At 34.1% G+C, this 21,294-nt stretch overlaps 1 protein-coding gene across 3 annotated transcripts; it reads right to left on the reverse strand.

The window, feature by feature from the left end:
• Positions 1 to 394: 394 nt before the first annotated feature.
• LOC114191973 (callose synthase 2-like) lies at positions 395 to 20,186 on the reverse strand. Of its 3 annotated transcripts, none has more exons than XM_028081459.1 (44): positions 20,019 to 20,186; positions 19,665 to 19,768; positions 18,715 to 18,951; positions 18,162 to 18,262; positions 17,776 to 17,894; positions 17,580 to 17,673; positions 17,360 to 17,470; positions 16,924 to 17,040; positions 16,750 to 16,842; positions 16,561 to 16,652; positions 15,995 to 16,121; positions 15,058 to 15,195; positions 14,883 to 14,959; positions 14,703 to 14,802; positions 14,157 to 14,279; positions 13,941 to 14,058; positions 13,048 to 13,382; positions 12,739 to 12,791; positions 12,584 to 12,644; positions 12,199 to 12,280; positions 12,071 to 12,120; positions 11,896 to 11,982; positions 11,233 to 11,370; positions 10,681 to 10,775; positions 10,451 to 10,535; positions 10,199 to 10,359; positions 9,997 to 10,120; positions 9,817 to 9,914; positions 9,606 to 9,735; positions 9,306 to 9,457; positions 8,960 to 9,069; positions 7,869 to 7,988; positions 7,675 to 7,743; positions 7,396 to 7,585; positions 7,166 to 7,322; positions 6,719 to 6,838; positions 6,514 to 6,632; positions 6,323 to 6,406; positions 3,542 to 3,654; positions 3,221 to 3,450; positions 2,348 to 3,145; positions 2,182 to 2,232; positions 1,589 to 1,774; positions 395 to 998 (listed from the first exon to the last, which is right to left on the reverse strand). In XM_028081459.1, exons 3-44 carry the CDS (start codon positions 18,899 to 18,901, stop codon positions 750 to 752), a joined length of 5,844 nt encoding a protein of 1,947 aa, XP_027937260.1. In that variant the 5' UTR covers positions 18,902 to 18,951; positions 19,665 to 19,768; positions 20,019 to 20,186; the 3' UTR covers positions 395 to 749. The 3 variants fall into 3 exon arrangements, with proteins under 3 accessions (XP_027937260.1, XP_027937268.1, XP_027937277.1); XM_028081467.1 differs by having other exon boundaries at positions 19,665 to 19,716; positions 20,019 to 20,175; XM_028081476.1 differs by lacking the exon at positions 19,665 to 19,768 and having other exon boundaries at positions 20,019 to 20,171.
• Positions 20,187 to 21,294: the final 1,108 nt, after the last annotated feature.

Here is a 21,294-nt window from a genome sequence, read left to right on the forward strand (position 1 = left end):
ATCAGGTCTAAAAATATATGTTAGGTTGTGCTTAATGTAAAGAAAGAAATAAGTCGGTAAGGATATTCAAAAGAATAGGAAATATATTACGTAGATGAGTAATAAGTACTTAGTTTCAACAGTCAAAATATATATTAATTCGAGAATATCAATATACATTAACCGATACATACTAACTTGTATTCATAAAATCATATAAAAAAAACTTAAATATATTTAACCTGGTTAACATTCATTTCTATTTTCAAATACTCAAGCCTCATTATTTCTCTCTATCTTTCTTTTTCCGTGTCATATTATGATATTTTTCTCTCTTATATCCTTCGCACACTAGCTGTCTAAAAATAGCATTAGGCATCCAAATATCATTTTCCAGTAAACAAAAAGAAAAGAAAGAGAGAAAGAATGAGTCATTAACAAGTGGATATAAAAATTACAAAACCTAGTACAATTTACAGAGTAGAGAATCTTCTTTTTTCTGATACAACATCCAAACTGTAATCCATTCTATAGCATTTATGTACAATGTTGGACATCTGAGTAGGTTGTAAAACCGCATTTACAAAAAAGCAAGTATGAATACAGACATGTACAAAAAAAACATCATATTATCTTTCATTAATCATTGTCATCCAATCATGTGTGGTCACATTATTTAAAGAATATGACAAGAAGTCAAAACTCTTAAAATAATGTAACCAAAGGAGGTTGAAAGGTTACGTTTGATAAAAGATAACAGAAGAAATCTATCACTCTTTGTGGTTGGAGGAGCGATCACTTCTTTGTCCACCAAGAATACGAGAAATCTGTAAACCTCTACTGAAAGCTTGGTTGAAGAGCATACGAGTTTGAAATTCTGAAACAAATGGGAACCATGCCAAGAAAGCAACTGGTGTGAAGAGAAGCAAGCCCATTATCACTTCATATCCACGAGCAAGTGCCCGAATAGACCCCCAAAACCCAGTTTTTTCAATCACAGGTTTACAAGCTTGTGCAATCTTGTACAAAGAAAAAACAAAAGACAATGAAAATGAAATGAGTATATATGCTCAAACTGATTCTGAGAAGAGATATTGAGGTGTCCCTTTCTTATATTTTGACAATAAAGTTTCTAGTTTGCATAGGATTTGACGAAAGAGAGATACCATATAAAGACATTTATCAATGGTTTTATAGAGTGGCAACATGCATTGCTTTGATCCCTAAGAACTTTTGTGGATTGTGAGCATAAAGGGTCTGTCAGAAGCCATTTTGAATAGCTTTCCAAAAATAAATAGCTATTTTTATGATTGCAAACAAACATAAACTAACTTAAGTTTTATTTTTTAAAAATCTCTAACAAGAAATCACTAGATTATGTTACATCATGATCACTTCTTTTTTCAATCCTTGTTGGGCTCATAATTATTAGCAACTTTACAACTTCTTTACAACTTCATAGGGTAAACTACTTAGCAAGTAAACAATTTTGGAAAACAATTTGCATAGATGTGCACTCTCTTAGGGATCAAAGCAACACAAATTGACATGGATCAAACATTGACTTGAAAGAATATGTGAGTAAAGAAAAAAAAAGGTATTTACTGACCAGCAGCAAGCCCCAGCCTGTTGGCATGACTGCTAGGATGCAGACTATTATGTCCTTGAATGTCAAACCAGCAACTGCTATTAAGACTATGAAGATGGTAAGAAATGTCAAGAAAATTGAACCCTCAATCAATCGAAATAAAAGCTGGTAGTCTGCGCTAAGGCGTCGCCTGCCGAGAGATACACCCTGCAAAGTTCCAATATTATAACAGAAAGAGATGAGTTAGGGGTGTAAGAGAAAATAAGAGTGTGGGTGGACATGGTTACTCTTCAATATGTCTAACCATGGTAAAAGAAAACGTAGAGAATGTACCTAAAAGTTAAACATATTATGTGGATCTGAGCTTTTAATATTTAACTGAACCAAACACAGGACACAGTGACAGAAGTGTCTCAATTATTTTAGTAATGCAGTGTTAAGACCTGTACGAGGTGAATCATGGTTTTACCATGTAACCTCTTTATTTGCTGTTTTTCAAGTAACATAATGCCTAGACTCAATAATGGTGTTCATAAACAAAGCACTAAGCTGCATCTTTGAAAAATGAATACACCAAATCTTAACATATAGAATATAATAGTGTGAAATCTCACCTTCATTAAACCCAATATTACAAAGATTATCATCCATGAAACACCATAAACCTGTAAGCCAATAGTAACAACAGTTAAACTGAAGTTCTTGGAGCTAGGAATTGGGGACTTATAAACAACCAAAAAAGGAGTGTTCCTAGGTAGAACTGGGTAAGAAAGAACTTACCAGAACACTTTGAGTTGAATCAGTAATTGACAGGTGATATACAAGGCCATATTGATATATGAAAAAACGGAGGGCTAATATGATCTCAGTAGCAATACCACGCTTTCCGGAGTGCCGGAGATGCTCATGTTCCTTTTCCCACCAGGATTCCCAACTTTTATCAGGTGCTACACCAATGCCTCCACGGTTGCTTATCCATTTATGCCAATCTGTCCAGTCATCAACTATCTTCTGCCACTCAAAGCCTGATGGATTAAAAAGGAAGGGAGCAAAAAGCCATGTCCCTACCATGAACCACATGGTTATAGTAATGAAAATATAAGCAACCACTCCTCTGTATGCATGACCAAATATATGGTATACCACAAGCAGAATCACCAGTTCAATTCCTTTAACAAAATGGCTGCGAGAATAGAGCCTGTAGTTATCAGCAAATTTAGCATGAAACACCACAAAACCACGGCCTGTGCCTCTGTACTGTGCACCTCCATGAAGCAATGTCCTTCCATAATAGTGTGTTTTTGTTCCAAGAGAAAATGTGAAAAATACAGGTGCCAACTGTAGTTGCATGAGTATAAATTCACTCAATGCCTGACGGAATCCCCTCTCCAAGCCAATTTCCATCAACATAGGCAATGCCAATAAAAGTCCAATTTGCACAACTGACTGAGAAGCAAGAGCTACTTGAAGAGCTTTGTTTTCTCGAATAGTTCTCTGTTTGTTCAAACTTTCTTCAAGTCCACTAAGGGAAAGATAGAGGCGTCCATAAAGGAATACATAAACTGTGAGGACAGTTACCTGTCAAAATCAAAGTCAGTATTTGCAACAGATCATATTCATATATGCTACAAGTAGGGTAGATTCCACACATACCAGGGTACTGAAATAGAAGCCGATGGTAGTGTAATAGCAAGATAGCATTCGGAAGAAATCAAAACGGTGTCCAAGCCTGTATATGTCTCTACTCATTGTCTGCTCACCGTTACCAGCAGCGATTTTTGCTTCAAACATTGATATCTGGTTAAGTCCCACATCCCTTCCTTTACCAACTTGTATGTACTCATGATGAGTGACATTTCCTTCACGTAAAGTAGAATTGAAACCTACACACCATAAATAAACTTTAACAATTAGATAACCTTTTGAAAGAAACAGAAACAAGTTGCATACATGATACAGGAAAAGAACACGTGCCTGCAAATATATCCTCACTCAAGTTGATGACCTTAGAAGCCTTGCTTACACCCCCTCTTGTCAAGTGGAAAAGTCTATCAAACACATCTGGATGGCCATAATGGAACCGCACTCTGAATGAAAGGAATAAAAACATTACTGATATAATCAAACAAAAACTGACAACACTGGAGACATATAGACTAAAATTTTAACTCAACATCTGAATTGTCACACAGCACTTGACCGACCTTAACACAGAGAAAGAATATATCCTAAGAAAAAGTAGGGAAATATAACTAATATTTATATTCTTGCTACTTCTACATTTCAGTAACTTTGATTATATTATGTTGTTAGTAGGATATTTAAGTGTACTACTAGAAGCTGTTAAAAGATTCTAGAGATCTTTATGTAATTCTTACTATAGGGTTAGAGTCCTCTATACTGATGTACTATTTTAAATAAATCAATTAAATAAAAATCTTATTTCTTTCATACTAATCCTTTCAAGTTAGTATCAGAGCTCCCAATCTTGTGAGCTTGCTTCCACATTTTTTCCTTATCGTCTTAGTCATGGTTCTTTATAGGGTTGCCTGAAATGCACCCAAATTTTGGTTCTGTCAATGCTGCCCCCAGCAACTGCCATCCGCTAGAGCCACTGGAGCCACAGCCACCATTTAGTTGTCACCAGAGTCGTTGCCAGAGCTATTGTTGGATCTTTTGTTGGAGTTGTAACTGCCGTCGTTGCTACTGTCATTGCTACCGTCATCACTGTTATCCACTGCCATTGCTGGAGCTTTCTATCTTATTGTTGTGTTTTATTTAGGAGGGAACTAAGGAATCCCTATTATTTATTTAAGCATGGAAGCTCCACTAAGAAATGTTGATCTTCCAACTACATGCACTATGTGATGAAATTGAAAGATGAAGGAAATTCTATTGTGAATAAAGGGCAATATCAAAGGTGTGTGGGGAAGCTCATTTACTTAGATCACACCAAACCTAAGATAGCCTATGTTGTGAGTGTAGTTAATCAATTCATGCATGATCCAAGGGAAAGAGACATTTACAAGCTATGAACAAAACCCTTCAATATTTGAATACAAGTCTAGGAAAGGCATTGTTGTTCAAGAGGAATGAAAAACTAAAAATGGAAGTGTATAGTGATGCATATTAGCAGGGTTTATCATAGATAGGAAATCCACCTTTGGATATTTCATGTTCTTGTGTGGAAATTTGGTGACTTAGAGAAGTAAAAAACAAATTGTTGTTGCAAAGTCTAGTGCAAAGGTTGAATTTTGAGTTGTGGCACATGGGATGTGTAAATTGTTATAGCTGAGAATTATTCTAAATGATTTTAAAGTGACATGTGAAGAACTATGATTCTTTATTGTAATAATAAGTCAGACATTAGTATTATTCACAATCCAGTTCAACATGATAGGACCAAACAAATAGAAATAGATTGACACTATTAAAGAGAAACTAGATAGTGGTATTATCACTACTTCTTATCTCTCGCTTGGGCTTCAGTTAGCAAATATGTTTACCAAAGGTCTTCCCCCTGAACAATTTCATGATCTCACATGCAATATGGGAATGATAGATATCCATTGACTAGCTTGAGGGGGAGTGTTGTTAGTAGGATATTAAGTGTACTACTAGAATATGTTAAAAGATTATAGAGATCTCTATGTAATTATTACTATAGGGTTAGAAATGGTGGAGGAACAATGTATACGAATAGTCTCCTTCTCATCTCCCCTATTTTCTAAGGGAATCCATGGTGAAACTAGTAGACAAAAGTCTTAGAAAAAGGGGGGAAATTATGAAAGTGATTAAGTTTCATTTGAAGAGAGCTTAGGAAAGGATGAAGCAACTGGCTGGCGTAGATCAGATAAGAAGTATCAGATTGTGATATGGTTTATGTAAAACTATACCCATATAGCCAAGTTTCTGCGGCTCACAGAAGTAATGCCAAGTTCAGCCCTAAGTACCTTGCTCCCATTAGAATCATTGATTATATTGTAAATGTCCACAATGTATTTCATGTATCAAAACCTATAAAACATGTTGGAGATTCAATAACCTCAACCAATCTACCCTATCAAACTGAAGGGGAACTTGCATTATCAAACTGAAGGGGAACTTGCATAAAAGGAACCTGAGGCCATTTTAGAAGAATAACTATGAAAAGGAAAGGTGCTGAAATTACTAAAGTCATGGTCAAGTGGAAACATCAACTTCCAGAGGATGCAATATGTAAGTTCTATTATGATTAGGAGATATACCCTGTATTCTATCCTTGAGGCCAAGGATGTTTCCAAGGGAGGGGCATTGATATGAAATAGAAAATCTATAGTTAAGGGTTTATGTCATTCAGTTAGGCTTTTAGTTGGGTAGAAAATGGTTAGTGGAGTTAGCTAGTTAGTTAGCTATATAAGTAGCAAGTTAGCTAATTGATCCTCATGAAAATTCATAATTTGTAACAAAGACTTTTGTAATTCCTGAAAGTTCTCAATAAAAATCATTTGGGACTTTTCTTCCACAAAGTTCCCTCTCTTCTCTATGTTCTTCAAGTTTACACTTAATTCCTAGGACTGGAAATTCTCGTAACATGTGCATGCCATTTGCACATGACATTATTTTGGTCGTAGAATCAATTGAAGAAATAAATAGGAAGTTAGAAAAACAACAATGAGCTCTGAAAGTTAAACTATAACAAGGGTTAGTATTCTGCTGCTATACATCTCATTATAAACCTCCATTTAAATACTGAAACCAACCAGAAAGACTCACTTCAAGGGGTAAGCCAACAATCTTTGTCCAATTGTCACAAAACTATGCTCTTGATTGGACATAAACCACGCAAGAGATGAAACACTGCAAGAAACATAAGGTACATAAAGATAAACGGAAAAAAATTAATAGATTACAGTTTATATCAGAAACGATATCAATTGATTCAAAATTGTTATAACAGAACATACCTGCCAGTAAATATATACTCTCGGAGTCCAAGTATTGTTGGCATTCTTGGACCATCAGGTTGTTTGAGAAATTCCTGCAGCAAATTCCTCATCTTGAAGGCTTCTTCCATATAGTTATCCTGTTACACGCAAATTTAGCAACCTGAATTTGTTTTTCAAAAGCTAGCTTCCCCTTTTTCATATATGCGTAAATAATGCAAAAAACCTGATTCATATCAATTGTTTGCAAGCCTTCCCCACGTGTGAAAATGATGGCATGGTTTTGATTTTCTGGCTTTCCCTCACCCAATATTGCTGGTCCAGGAAGCTTTATCCTGTAAATTACCTACACCAAAATAACCAATCAACAAATTGAAAAGAATTGCTACTGTTAAAGAATATATCATTGGGTTGGATATGTTTGAGAAGAATCCATCTGTCCAGATTTACACAATAACAATTAAAAAAATAGAGGAAAAATCATTTTGCTATTTTCCCCCTTGCAATGAGAAAGATGCCAATGGATGTACCAAATGATTTTGTTGTATGAATTTTGGCCTATCTTTCGGAGCTGTCATAAGTAGGCTATACAATATAATAATGTTAAGGATTTTGATCAATTTCAATACATTGACTTTGATTATTGTTAGTTCATTGGTCTACAAAACAGTACCTGGTCTAAACTCTGAACTGTTTCAGATGAATCATTTGACTTTGCCGGTAATGGAGCTTTCACTAGAGCTGAATAATAAACCTTATCTGTTTTTCGAGATGAATCTTTGATATGCTCTTCAACCTCATCAATGTAAGCAACTCGAAGAGAAGGGTACCTGCATTTGGAACTTTAGCACTGAATGTTTGCATAAGCTATGACAAGCGAGGAGGTTGGTTTGAGAGACATACTTAATCATAAGCTTTAAAATTTCTTTTGCCCTGGGATCACCAGATCGCTTATGAATACTATATTGTTGACACGAAACTACATATGTGAATTTCATGTCAGCTAATGATTGACATTGTGTCCACAGTGTCCTGTCAGTGGTTGAATTTTCCCTGCTCTCTAGTTCTGCAGCCTTGTAACCTTTCATTAATTCTGTGAAGTGAAATGGAAATATTAATCTCAGCGTGTAATAGATAAAGTAATGATTCTTCATCTTTCAATGAATCGTTTGTGGTGTGTACCTTCATCCTTCGCCATGTCAAGAAAAGCCTGTAGCTCCAACGCTTGTCGAATATACATCATTCCTCGGACTTTACTTGGTGAGAATAAAGTGAAAAGGATTAGAGGAAATTCATAATTCCACATTACAAATATAACTTTAAATTTTGTGCATCTTAAATGCAAAAATGTTTGACGGACAGGAAGTAGTTCATACCAGTTTTGGTCAATGTCTGTCCTCTGTATGATGCCCATAAACGAAGATCTTCTTCATTCTCTACTCTGAGTTTTTCTTCACTTTTATAATCAAAACGCTGAACAAAGTTTTTCCATTCATCTGCAGAAAATCATGATCAGGAGAAAAACTAAACTACAGAATTGTAAAGACTTATGGTATGAAAGGAAAATTAGTACATCATTAGCAAGGATGGACCAAGCTCTAGGTAATGGAGTTTTGTCCCATCTAAATTTTATGTATTTTTCAATTCTCGTGGTAGTATTTGGTCATTGTTTCCATTAAATTTCAGGTTGATTTCATAAAATGGTGATGAACGAGTATCTTTCAAGAAAATTTGAAGTGTACCCGTGTCTACTGTGCATCCTAGCCTCTACTGCCAAATTATTTTACTGATTATCACAATTACAAAATCAAATGGGTATCCATAGCTTTATATTTTAAGATTTTTTGTTAAGTGACTTTAAGCCAGTTGACCAAGTTTAGAGGATTAAATCCACGACATCAAAATCTTCTAATTAAACTTAGTTAAGTAGTATTAGGTTACACTATCTTAAAAAGTGAACTTTAATTTTAATTCAACTTCATAAAACTGATTTATTGAAGTAAGGCTTGCACACACACACACACACACACACACACACACACACACACACACACACACACACACACACACACACACATATATATATATATATATATATATATATGTATGTACACACTCATGCAGAGGACATCAAGCATGGGAACAGTGGAAGGGGGGCCTGATAACTAGTGGTACGACCCATAAAACTCGTTAAAAAAAAAAAGGCTCTAATAAGTTTTGATTATATTTTGTAAAATGAATTTTAAACCTAACTTAATTTGATAACCTATATATTATAATTTGATCATATTTGTAAGATCTCCAATATAATACCATAAAATTTACTACATTTCAAGCCCGAAGGGCTCCAGCATGGAGGCATGCTACATTCTTGGTACATCAACATTTTTGTTAGCTATCTTGATACATCAACTTAAGCTTTAAGTTCAAGCAATTCTTTGACAAATATCAAGAGAAAATGGGAAACCTGGAAATATCTTTTGCAGGTAAAAGAGGATAGACACTCCATCTTCATTTGGCTCTTCCAGGTGATTTAAGGAGAAAAGAACAGCTTCATCAAAGTATGGTGTCAAAACACTACAAAATCAAGATATACAAAGCCATTAATATACTTTATCTATAAATTCCAGGACTTCAAAAGGCTCCTTAATCGTTATTGCATATATCACAATCATACAGAACTCATATAGGTCACTCTTATAGATTTGTCATCCTTTTCAAAAAAAAAAAAGAAAACGGAAGATATGGAGTGAATTTACTCAATAATAAATCATAAAATTAATGTTTATAAGTTGCACATGGAATGAGCTTACGAGAAGGACATCATGTTCCGAACTTTGGGAGCAGGTGGCATATCCATAAACAATGAATTAGAGAAGAAAGTTATACGCCTCCGAGCATCCAAGTTGGATGGAACATCCATAGCAGACTCCCTGACAGTAAGCAGTAATTGAAGCCTTTTTATCTGTAAAAATCAGCAAGCACATAAAATGAAAAAAAAAAACACAGAAACAGAACAATGCAGACATCGGAAATCTGGGAAAAATGAGGTTGAGAACAAACATATAATTTTTATTTTACTTAATAATAACATTTATTATTCTGAGACTTACTTTCTCTATCCAAGCGTCAATATCTGTTTCAACAGGAAATTGAAGTTTACCAAAGAACGTATATTGTTGATCAAGGGGTGTAAACCTTTCATCTTTCCCATAAGACCCACCATGGCTTGAATCTAGCAATCTACAAGAGAATAATAATTAAACCAAAATGAACACAACTTATGAAATAAGTAAGAGAAACATAAAATTTCAAATGACTAACCCCTCACTGTCTCCTTCCATTATGTCTCTGGTCACAATCTCTAGCATGTCAAGCAAGAGTATCACAATTGAATCCTTGTCTTCCACTTTGTTATCCAACTGAACATATAACAACAAAATTTTATTAAAGTTCACTCTTGATCAAAGAGAAAATGTAACATTGCTATTTACATATAATTACCAAAAGTTCAATCAGTTGAACAAATCGATCATACAGATTAGGGACAGCACTCAGATTCAACTCAGTCAGCAAAGCTTTGTTTTCTATGTGCTCATCAACTCTTTGAAAAATATTTTGTATAACCCTGCATTTGTGAAACCATACATCATGCGGGTGTATCAAACTTTGTTTTCATGCATAACTCAGATGCTTTGAAACTTACAATTTCTCACGTTCTCCAAGAACCAAGAAGTTAATAATGCTTTTAAAAGAAGCATAGCATTCCTCAACAGCAGATTTCATGTACTTGTCTCTTGACATTCTCTTTTCCAGTTCTTGTCCTTTTCCAAAACTGTCTTTGGCCATTGACACAGCTATAGGGATCTGTGCAACAAATAGAGTTTTAAATGATTTAAAAAGGATCCACATTATTCTCTCACACCCACACAAAGTAATTGAACACAGGTATATGAACCTTGCTAGCAAGTAAGAAAGGTGGCCACTGGATGAGGTTTAAAGATCGGTCGGCCGAATATGGTACGAGCATGAGGTCCATCTCCCTAACATTTCACTTTAGTCAGACTTATTTGCAACAAAAAATAAAGGCTTCACATGAAAACGAGAAAATCTCAATATTCTAGTAGTTCAAGCTTTATCAAAAGCAAAGAATCAAGATATTGAGAAAATGTTAAGTCATAGCCCTACCTGTTATCAATTAGGTCCTCTTCCCTCAGACTAGTGATTATTTTGTTCCATAACTGTGCAAATCGTGCAGATTCCTTCTCTTTATTAGAAGATACCTGAAACAACAGGTTATATAAGGATCAAATTGATATTTATAAAAGAAGATTACATCTAGAAAACAAATACAAGACAGGTAGATTGGGAATGATATCAACAAAAGAACCATTCAACTCAATAGTGTCATATTTGACAAGGAAACACCTTAAAAACTAATTCATAATTGAAACCCAAAATGTATGATTAAAGCTACAAGCCTGACTCATAAAAGGTGTGTCTGAAAAAATGTCAAGTTAAATTCTAGAATAAAGCCAAATGGATATAGAGACAGTCTCTTTTACACTACTAAACCTCAATAATAGATAGATTTAGTTAGGAATGCATGTCTCCGAGGCTTCCTCCCAGAGCTACTTGTAAGTTCCTCAGAAGTATGTTTTAAATCTTACTATCCAAGCTTGCAGGTTAATGATGAGTATTCAGTAAAAACATAGACATAATCTGGAAAAGTTTCAAAACCTGTTCAAAGTTGCGAGAAAAGTGGGCCTTTAGGCCCTTCTTTCGTTTTGTCTCAGTCTGTTCCGCGGGAATCAAGCAACCATTAAAAGCACCCGGAATTGAATCAAAACGAGACCTAAGTAATTCCAAGGTTCGAATCTGAAATTAAAATGAAAAAAAAAATGAATTATGTTTATGAATTTCAAGATCCATAAATCCACAGTTAAAGTAGCAGAAAAAACATTCTTTACCTTAGTTTGTACAGCAAAAATAACAGAAGAAAAAACAAATCAATCAAAACTTGAACATTAAACCCCGGACCATTTCATAACTTTCAATGTTTTTTTAACTTTGTTAAGATCCAATTGCAAGTGATCGAACTTGAGTTGAACATTAGTATTCATAATTAGTAATATAATGAACAAAATATAACAGAATCAAGAGTGTACAAAAAGGAAAATAGGAAGCCTTAATTTGAAAAGACAGAAATAGTAATATTACTTTTTAATTGAAATTTTGTATAGTTGTTAATATATAGGCTTAGCTACATCAACTAAACCATGTTAAAATCTTCTAAGTATGGAAATGATGCATTCTAATAATCTTCACTTCTAAGCAAGTGTCAATAGACAACAGGTTTTGAGACCAAAAAATTAATACTTAATACACACACAATAGACAAACCTCTCCCAATCGTCGAAATGCACCATATATGCCTCCCCATATTGTAGAGAATATAGCATACCAAATCTGTGTATCCATAAAGTAGACCTACAAAGGGAACCTTGTTACTATTAAACACATAGAACAAAGAAATAATGAAATTAGTGAGACATGTGATAGCAAGATAGAAACGTACAAGTATGATAGGGGACCATATAGCAATCACTACACCCATATTGTTTCTGGCTGCACGTAGTAGAATATGATATTAAGAACAAACATTATATAAACTACAATCATTTTTTTATTAATTCCAAGTGTTACCATGAGGGAAGAACTCATGCCATCTGTAATCTGATACATGAGCATTCATGATGGCTCTTGTTGGACCCACAAGAGGCATTATCTGCAGTTTTGAAGAAATTAAGGTAATGATTTTAAGGTCAATATAAGATGCTACAGAAAAGTCTGCAACTTTGCAGGTATAGAGACACTCCTAAACTAGAAAAGATTCCTTAGATAATAGACAGTAATCACACTATATGAAATTGCAGATTCCTATACACAGAAGCACATACTAATATTGATATGTACACAATGAAATTGGGTAGAAATGAACCGGTTAGAAAATGGAACTCAGATAAAAGTAACTGGAAAAGTGAAGAGAAAGAAGAAATAAGATCAAATGGAAACATGGTCGAATCTTTACCTCCAGGTAGTAACTGAATGCTAATTTAGCTAGAATTAGGAGAACCCAGAAAGAAGTGTACCTATAAAATTAAGACAGTTACAGTTTAACCAACAGATATGACAAATGAAAATGATCAAAGGTGAGGATTGAAGAAATTAACTTCGTTCCCTTACTTCAACAATGAAAGTGGACCTTCTTGCATTCCTCTTCCAACAAAGAGGCGAGGCTGCAAATTGTTGAAATGAAAATTGAGAGAAAATAAAACAATAAATACTGAACAAATTAACTGAAAAAATGCTAAATATATGTTCTTTCTCGTAAACCAGTGTCTACCTAACATTTAAAAGAAAAACTAGACAACACAAATAATATTTGTCTGAAGTATTTCTTAAGGAATATAAAAAGGCATTGGTTTAAAAGAAAGTACACATATCATTATATATATAAGCATAAATACACAAGCCAGATATGCCTCTGTTTACCTGAGACCACCACATCATGAGCTTCACAACACCATTGTTAGACCTCTCAAGATACCGGCGAATGAATGGGAACACAAATAACAGTGCAGAGAGAATGTTTGGAGATAAGTAAATGAAGACAGCCAAAATGAACAGAGAAGGGGAACCTGTACCATTGCCAAACCAATTTTTAATGGTTTGTGCAAAGCCAGATGGATTTTTCCAACTATAAGCATAAGTGACTGGTAAAATTATGACCCATGCTGCTGCTAAAACCGCCTTAAATATATACCGCAGCTTCACATGAAGTGACATGACGTTCCTTGCTTTCCAACTAAGGACAATGTCCAGAACGGCTGGAAAAGTATAAAGACAGCATAATCAACTTTTATGGGAATTTATAAGCATGAGTCATCCTGATAAAAATTCTCAGTAACTTTTTGAAATAAAAGTTAATTAAAACAAAGAAACAAGAGATTCAAAATCTTGTGAACATTTAGAATAAGGATTTATATTATCTTTTATGGTCTTGCTTTGATATGTCTATTGTAACCATCACTTGGAACAATAGTCTCAGAATACTATTTCTGTATTTCTTATTACTTCTGAGTTTGGCTGCTATGAAATGAACCCACTAGGCACAGAGAACGAATTAATCTCTAATGTTAGTTAAATGAAATAATCAGCATCATTGAGTCTGCTAGGCTTCATTTTCAAAAGTTTGACGGAAGAAATCTCCTGAAACAAATTTTTAACATTTATATGCTAAAAGGAAAAACTAAAACGTAAAATGGAAAGAAAGACATTTTTTATGCTGAAAAACTGGGTTATATAGTCTTTTCTCTCCATCTCTTTTCCAATACATTAAGTCAGACAAATGATATGGAAACAAAAGTTGCATGTTTTTTATCTACCTTGTGCAAGCTTCAATATTGCAGCAGTTATGAAGATGCTAAGAACTTTCTTGAAAACATCACCCTCAAATACAGAGCTTAATTGGCCAGAACCATTCCAAGCAATGATTATCATCGCCTTAATTGAAAAGCATGATCAGCACCCTCATTAGATTGGATGGATGCAGAGTGAAGTAAAATGTTGTATATAAAAATCTATATATATGAAACTATTACCTGCAAACAGAGTATATAAAAGCTCCACATTCTATCGAAACTTCTAAATACATGCCAAAATGTGCGTATTTCAACAAAATTAACTTTTCCACTCCATCGGTCAGTGGCACGAACTCTGTTTTCCTACTTTCCAAAATGAAGCATAAGAAAAAAGCAGTTAGGATATAAGATCACGGACAGAGGATGCTTCATTCATGTTTCATGTTTGAGGAAAACATTTGAGGAAAAACTAGACGTATGCATCTTTAATAAATATTGAATTCCAATATATGCAATTCTGAATACAAGTCCTATAAGCACTAGTTATGATCATAATTACATTTTAAACCACAAGTTAACCTATATATGAAATTTTGAATCACAGAAGGCTAAGAATGACCAAGACAATAATCAGTTTTCATCAGGACGCAGTCTCTAATTAAGCTTCTTGTTAATGGTAATAGACTGTTTTGTTGGAGTTCGAGCAAAGTAAGAAGCTTAAGTTGTTCTTGTTACACAAGCCAATGAATAATTCTAATCCCATACCAGACATGAAGTATGACATACCTCGTCTTTGTTATCCTGACGTTGCTCCCGAGGTAAAGGCACAGAGAAGAAATCAGAGTCAACACGCATGGGCCACCCTAACCGAAAACAATCAAGTGACCTACAATTTGGGAAAGATAATCTATTTAAGGATAAAATTAGTACAATGAAAAACTGCCACATAAAAAAGAAGCATAATACCAAAAATATTCATTTAAATCATCATAGTTTCTCCACTGAGAATGCTTTGCTTTTCCCATATTACTCCTCTTAGCTTCCTATAATACACAAAACTCCCATGAAATAGATAAACAAGGCTATGAAATGTTGAAATTAAACAAAAGAATTCTTCAGATTATAATAAGGCAGAACTCACCTTGGCTATTACATCATATATTGGTTTTACCACTTTCATAAGAAAAGCCTCATTTTCACCACCATAAGCAGGCTTTACTGGTTCACCGGTAAGCGGACTAACATTTCCGGCTAACATCCCATACAATTCAAATGCCATCTAGTCAGATGAAGAAAAAGATATGCTTAGGTTTTGTTCATAATTATTTTGACAGTCAAATCAAGCATCAGAAAGTTGATTTTACATCATAAAATGAAAGATTATGAAAATTTTGAACTACCAAAATAAACATTCAAGTACATGCTTGAAAGATGGTGGTGGTTTAGTCCCACATCAACCTATTGTTGCGGGTTGCACAATGGCGGAGGCCAGGTGGGCCAAGTCATAATCCAAGTGGGATTCCTAGTAGGACAATTGCTGAGGGAGAGATTGTTACATGTGGCATCAATTGTCTCGTAGCGGAGGCCAAATGGGCTGGTCACAATCGAATTGTGGTGTTTGGGCTAAGTTACACTCTTAAGTAAAAAAAATCGTGCCCTGACTAATAGCTATAGCTTTTGGTCCAGTGGTAAACGCTCGATTCTAACAATTGGTGTCAAAGTCAAGGTCACGAGTTGGATTCTTGGTGGACAATTGTTAAGGGAGATTTCTAGTAGGACAATTGCTGATAAATTTCTAGTAGTGTGCAATATACTTGGAAAATAGATAAAAACATCATGCATAGAAAATGCCAAAAGAGTTTCTAGTGGAAATGAGTTCACTCTTAAAAGTTAGATTTAGGTCTAGCTTAACCCTATAAAAACAACTTGAAAGGTGAGGATTGTCCCATTTATATAGTCTTTTGACACTATTTCTTGTCAACATGCGATAAATTTTTCTCTATTAACCATCAATGAATAGAAGGGTCTGATTCTCTCATTTTAGACTGAAGAAATATTTTTATTTAAATAATACTTACGTGATGGTAGATATAACAAAGGCATTCTGGCATAAACCTCAAGTTTGCAGCTTCTCCCCATATAAGAAGATATAGGCCCATGTATAATAATTTGCGCTGTTGCATTTCCTGCTGAATAGTTGGCAACCTAGCAACCATTTGAAAATAAAGATTAAAACTTAAAAAAAGTGTATATAGCAAAGGTCGACACTAGTTGTTTGTGCAAATCAAGTGAATAAGCTGACTTCATCTAGAAGGATGGCCTTGGCCGTTCTTGCCCCTTATCCTTGACTGGAATGAATAGTTAAAAAATTTCACATCTTTTAAGAGTCAAGACCGATGGTAATTTACAAACACTGTCCTGTAACAAACTGAAATACCTTTTTACGACAAACTAATAAGGAAGCCTAAATTCCAAAGTGAACAATACATTCAATATGATGATTCTAACAATGCCAGCAGACTTGAGGTCTGAATGCAGATTGATCTCTACCCTCACTAGGTACTTATAAGACCATAAATTTCAATTTGACACCCAAATAAACTAGCATTTGAAGTAACTACTAATTGAGATATGCAAATCTCACCAGAGGCTACTTTTGCGGCCCAAATACTTGCACCATTTTTTGTAGTTTCTGAAGAGTTTCTTCATCACTTCATTTAAAGCACGATCATCCAACTAAATAAGAAAGTGCAATATGTAAGAAACAAAGGGAGAAAAGTACGTTTATATAAAAAAATAAATGCAGAAGCCATAGAAATAGATAAAATCAAACCTTGGGTTGTTGATCAGGTTTTGGAACTTGTCGTATATGTACATTAGCAAGCAAAAGAATCAAGTGCTCCCTTTGATTTTCCACATTATCCTTCTGCACAAATACAAGATAACCTTTAAATGATATATAAAAAATTAAACACCAATGGTAGACATAGATCAGTTCAGTCTCTACCTGGAAACCAAACATCAGCTGAAGCCAGTCCAGAATGTCTTCATTTACTTTGTTAGCATGACCCTTTGTCCAAGGCAAACCCCTTATATTACGGAGTGCCAAAACCGCAGCTTGAATCTGTAAAAGCAAATAAGCACATGCAACCTAATCAACACTTCAAAAATTATTTACCATATATTGTTTCATTACCGAATATTGAAGATTCTTATATCTTTTCTGCCTGTGTTTGTAACACAGGCAATGCTAACCCACTGAAAAACTCGATGTTTCTAGCCTTTGATTCAGTGATTCTACTGCCTTTCTACAGTTTTTTTTTTTTCATTAGCTTAAACAGGAGTTTCCAAGTTTTAATACAGAGTGTTACCTCTTTGAACCTTACGTATCAAGCATTAACTCATATGAAAAGTTGATTCAAACATAACTATAGAGAACAAACCTCATGATATTTCATTATAGCCTCTTTTCCACTCTCTGGATCAAGTGGCAAAATATTATAAGGGGAATATAATTGCTTCTGTTCCTCAACCTTAGTATGAGCTTGCATAATCTGCAATTAAATATCAAAAACAGAATGTCATAATCAAAATAAAGCAATCAGTGAAGAATCAACACATTGTTCTCTTTATATGTAAACTTTATTAAGAAAGTAGTTTTACCTCTTCAGATACTGGAAGATCTTCCGTTCGATTAACTGCCTTCAATACCTCAAATAAAACAGCAGCCGTTTGATATGCTTTTGTGAGCTGAGCACTGAGGAATCAAATGGTGTTAATTACAGATAATTGTGTAATATAAGACAGAAAAAATCAGGTCAATGACCAAATGATTGATTCAATGATGTTGTAAACCCACCGGTCCTTATCAGCAGCATTTTGTAATGCTTGAATATACTTTTCGTAGTACTGCCTATAAAAGGCCTGCATTTCACGAGCATCACTCTTTCTTCTTCCCTCATATGTTGTGACATTTTCCTGTTATTTAATGGAAAAGTACTTTCATATCTTCACATTTCCAAACAACTGAATATCAATACATTCAACTCTAACATAGGAAGCATCTGTTTTTTGGTTTTTCACTGATTCATTAGTATACTCAAATTAGAAATCATTACACAAGTCTTTTCAAATCTCCTAATTGTGGCATCAATTAGTCAAGGTATGAATGATCCTAAAAGGATTGAAATCATTAAGCAAAGAAAAGATTGTACGAATTCTTAACAAATGAAATCAGAAGTCCACCTTCTCCAGACGCTGAAGAAGAGCAGTTTTGAATTGGCGAACACCACGTCCACTAGACTGGGGATCTAGTCTGTGAGCTAGTTCAAAAGCATAAAACCGACCTAATGATAATAAAGACATGAGCATTAGATAAAGAACATTCACATCAAATTTCAGAAACCATCTCATGGCTGTGTCATTCTATGAGACTAGCATATATATCCAAATAGAATAATCAAAAGAGAAGGGCAACAAGGAAAAGGTAACTAAAGAAGAAAAAACTGCAACATTTTTTTAAAACAACCCTCAAACATTTTCCATCAAACTCGGAATCTGTTAAGTCAAATCCATCAATAGAGCTTACAACCCCATTTGTTTTCCTTTTCAATGAATATTAGCATCATGGTATGGTATCTATTCTTTTTATTAAATTTAAGGTTCTAAACATTATTAGACTTCAACTTTTTGCACACCCTTACAGAACAAGAACTTATCCTGTAGTTATCTAACCAAACTTGTCAAATAACATACACACCTTACATGGTTCATATGCGCAACTTTTACAGAAACTTACAGAGATAAGCAACTCTTTTATTGCTGGCGTCTACTTCATTAGCAACACGGAGGATGGGAGCTATCTCAACAAGTGAAGAAGGCACCACTTCACTGTCCAAGATTGGGTCTGCTCCTAAATTTCCAGCAGTCTGAGTTCGTAGTATACGCCTTTGCGGAGGCTGATCAGACCCCCTTCTATAAGACATCTTCACACCTCAAATTTATCAATCTATATCACTTCTAGATGTTATCACTCCTGTAACAAGTAAAGAAGTGAATCACTGTATAGCTGAGATATCAAAATTCATAGTGATGTCTAACATGATCTCATATGAAAAGAAGTGAATCATTGATGTTAGATAACTGACATAACTGATATAAGATATATCAGTTCTGGTTTCTGTTGTATCATTCCTCTATATACATCTCTTCTTGTTTTATCTTTCTTACAATTGAAGTACATAGCAAAGACCTTCAGGAAAAAAGAATTGCTGACAATTATGAGAAATGATGGCAAATCAAATCAGAAAACTGACCCTTCATAACTCTGCCATTAAAATCACTTTTCAATGGTTGGAAACACAAACACATGAAGTTTGGTTATTTGTCACAGTCAAAGATAAAAAAAATTTCTTTCCTCACTACCCCTTCTCTTTCGCTGCCCCTCTGTATGTGAGATATGAAGATTGGAAGGAGCATATAAGGTAAGGATGGTTGTGATTATACTATTCTCATGATCCATCACAAAGTAAAAATTCTATTCTATTTGCCCTGAAAAGTTGAATATCCATGAAACCCCATATAAAGTACATGCAGAAGAATTAGAAGAGGGAATTACCAGGGAAGGAAAATTCCCCAAAACCACGATTGCTACGATTAATAATAAACAGAATTGAAACCAGCTTCCCGAATTCAAAACATGAAAGAAAAACCAAAATCCCAATTGCAAGAAAGCGCCAATAAACACACCTCAAAAGGCCATGGATGAAACTCTGCCACAGAGGCAGTGATATCTTGGTTTCTGCAAGACACACAAATCAAGCAAGAAACTTTCTTTCAGTCCCCCACTGTCTCTGAGCAACCCATCATGCAGGACAGAAAAAAGGATCAACTTTTACACGAATCATGTTGCGAACAACTAAGCACGTGCAAGGGAGTGTGCTAGGAAGATCAAATTCAACTCCATAATTGTCAAGGTAATATTTTTCAAAAGATAAAACAAGGGGGGTGTCTGCAATCAGTACTGGTCCAAGTGACAATAAAATAAATAAAACAAAAGCCTTTACAAGAAAGTAAAAAGGAGAAACCAGTTAAGAAGCTTACATGGTTGTTAGATAGTGTGAGAAACAGAGAAAGTGAAAGTGCAGTAGAAGTTGTTGGGAATGAATGAATGATGAGTGAGTGAATGAGTGCAATCAATAACTCACAAATGAGTGAACCAAGAGAGAGAACAATGGTAACAGAGGATTGGTGGCTTCATCTGCATGCTTGTTTAAAGTCAATGCTCTTTAGCGGGTAATGGACTTCCAATCAAAGAAGGCCACGTCATCACTTGAAGTTCTGTATGGTTTCTTCTTCTAAAACAAACACCTTGCTTAAAACAAGGAAAAGAAAATGTAAAGGTGGAAAAAAAGGTTGTCGGAAGCCATTATTAATTGTATATCTAGAACCAATTTTAATTTGATTTCTACCACCATTATCATTAGGTTATTTAAAAAAAAAATAGTCAATATCATTTTTTAATATACCTCTTATCAATGTTTTTATATAATACGATTAGTGGTGTAAAAATAAATTATCTCATAATTCCATCAATGAGTCAAGAGTAAAAATATAATCAATTAACTCGACCCATGTTCCAAAGGGCTATGAGTTTTAGTCTCATCGTGGTCCTATATTTGAATATTTTGACCTAGTTTAAAAAGATAATTTTAAATCTAAAATTTTGAAAGTTTGTGTTTTTAAATTTTAAATTACATTAATGAAATTAATTTTATTTTTCACATATAATAATTGAATACATACATTATAATACACATGTATATATTTTACTCAAATAATTTCATTTTAAATTTTTCTTAAATTATAATTATTATTTAAAAAATGGTTTGATTGTAACTCTAAGTTCATTTGGATTGCTGGTTAAATGAAAACAAAAAGAAAATCATTAAATTTATAATTATAATTATTTTTTTGAATCAATTTACTTTTAGTCTATTTTATGTATTTATTTATCATACCAAACATTTTAAACACCTCTAGGTACAATTATTGTTAACAAATTTATCTGTATATAATGATCCATAAATTAGATGGTAGTATAATAGATTTTAAATTGCCAACATATAGTGGTATGCAATTAAAAGTTCAGTAATTTTTATCTTTTATGCTTTAATGAAGAGAACACTTATTGAGGCAAAATTAAAGGGTTGTGGTAGTAGTTGTTGATTTATTTTATCTTAATGTTGTACACTTTGAATAGATAGGATAAAAAGAGAGAAAAAGGATTAACCTTTGATGATGATCCTTTGAAAGAAACGAAGATGAAAATTATTGTGATATTTGAATATGATTTGGACAGTGATTTTATGATAACTTG

The sequence above is a fragment of the Vigna unguiculata genome, chromosome 1, assembly GCF_004118075.2.
Source record: "Vigna unguiculata cultivar IT97K-499-35 chromosome 1, ASM411807v1, whole genome shotgun sequence".
Taxonomy (NCBI): domain Eukaryota; kingdom Viridiplantae; phylum Streptophyta; class Magnoliopsida; order Fabales; family Fabaceae; genus Vigna; species Vigna unguiculata.

Bases quoted from the DNA above. Each gene is read 5' to 3' on its own strand.
- LOC114191973 (XM_028081459.1), bottom strand. From the start codon at position 18,901: ATGTCTTATAGAAGGGGGTCTGATCAGCCTCCGCAAAGGCGTATACTA. The intron at 11,371-11,895 runs GTTTGTCTATTG...TTTTAATTTCAG, and splicing joins CATTTCGACGATTGGGAGAG to ATTCGAACCTTGGAATTACT. The intron at 6,407-6,513 runs GTATGTTCTGTT...TGTTTCTTGCAG, and splicing joins GAGTATATATTTACTGGCAG to TGTTTCATCTCTTGCGTGGT.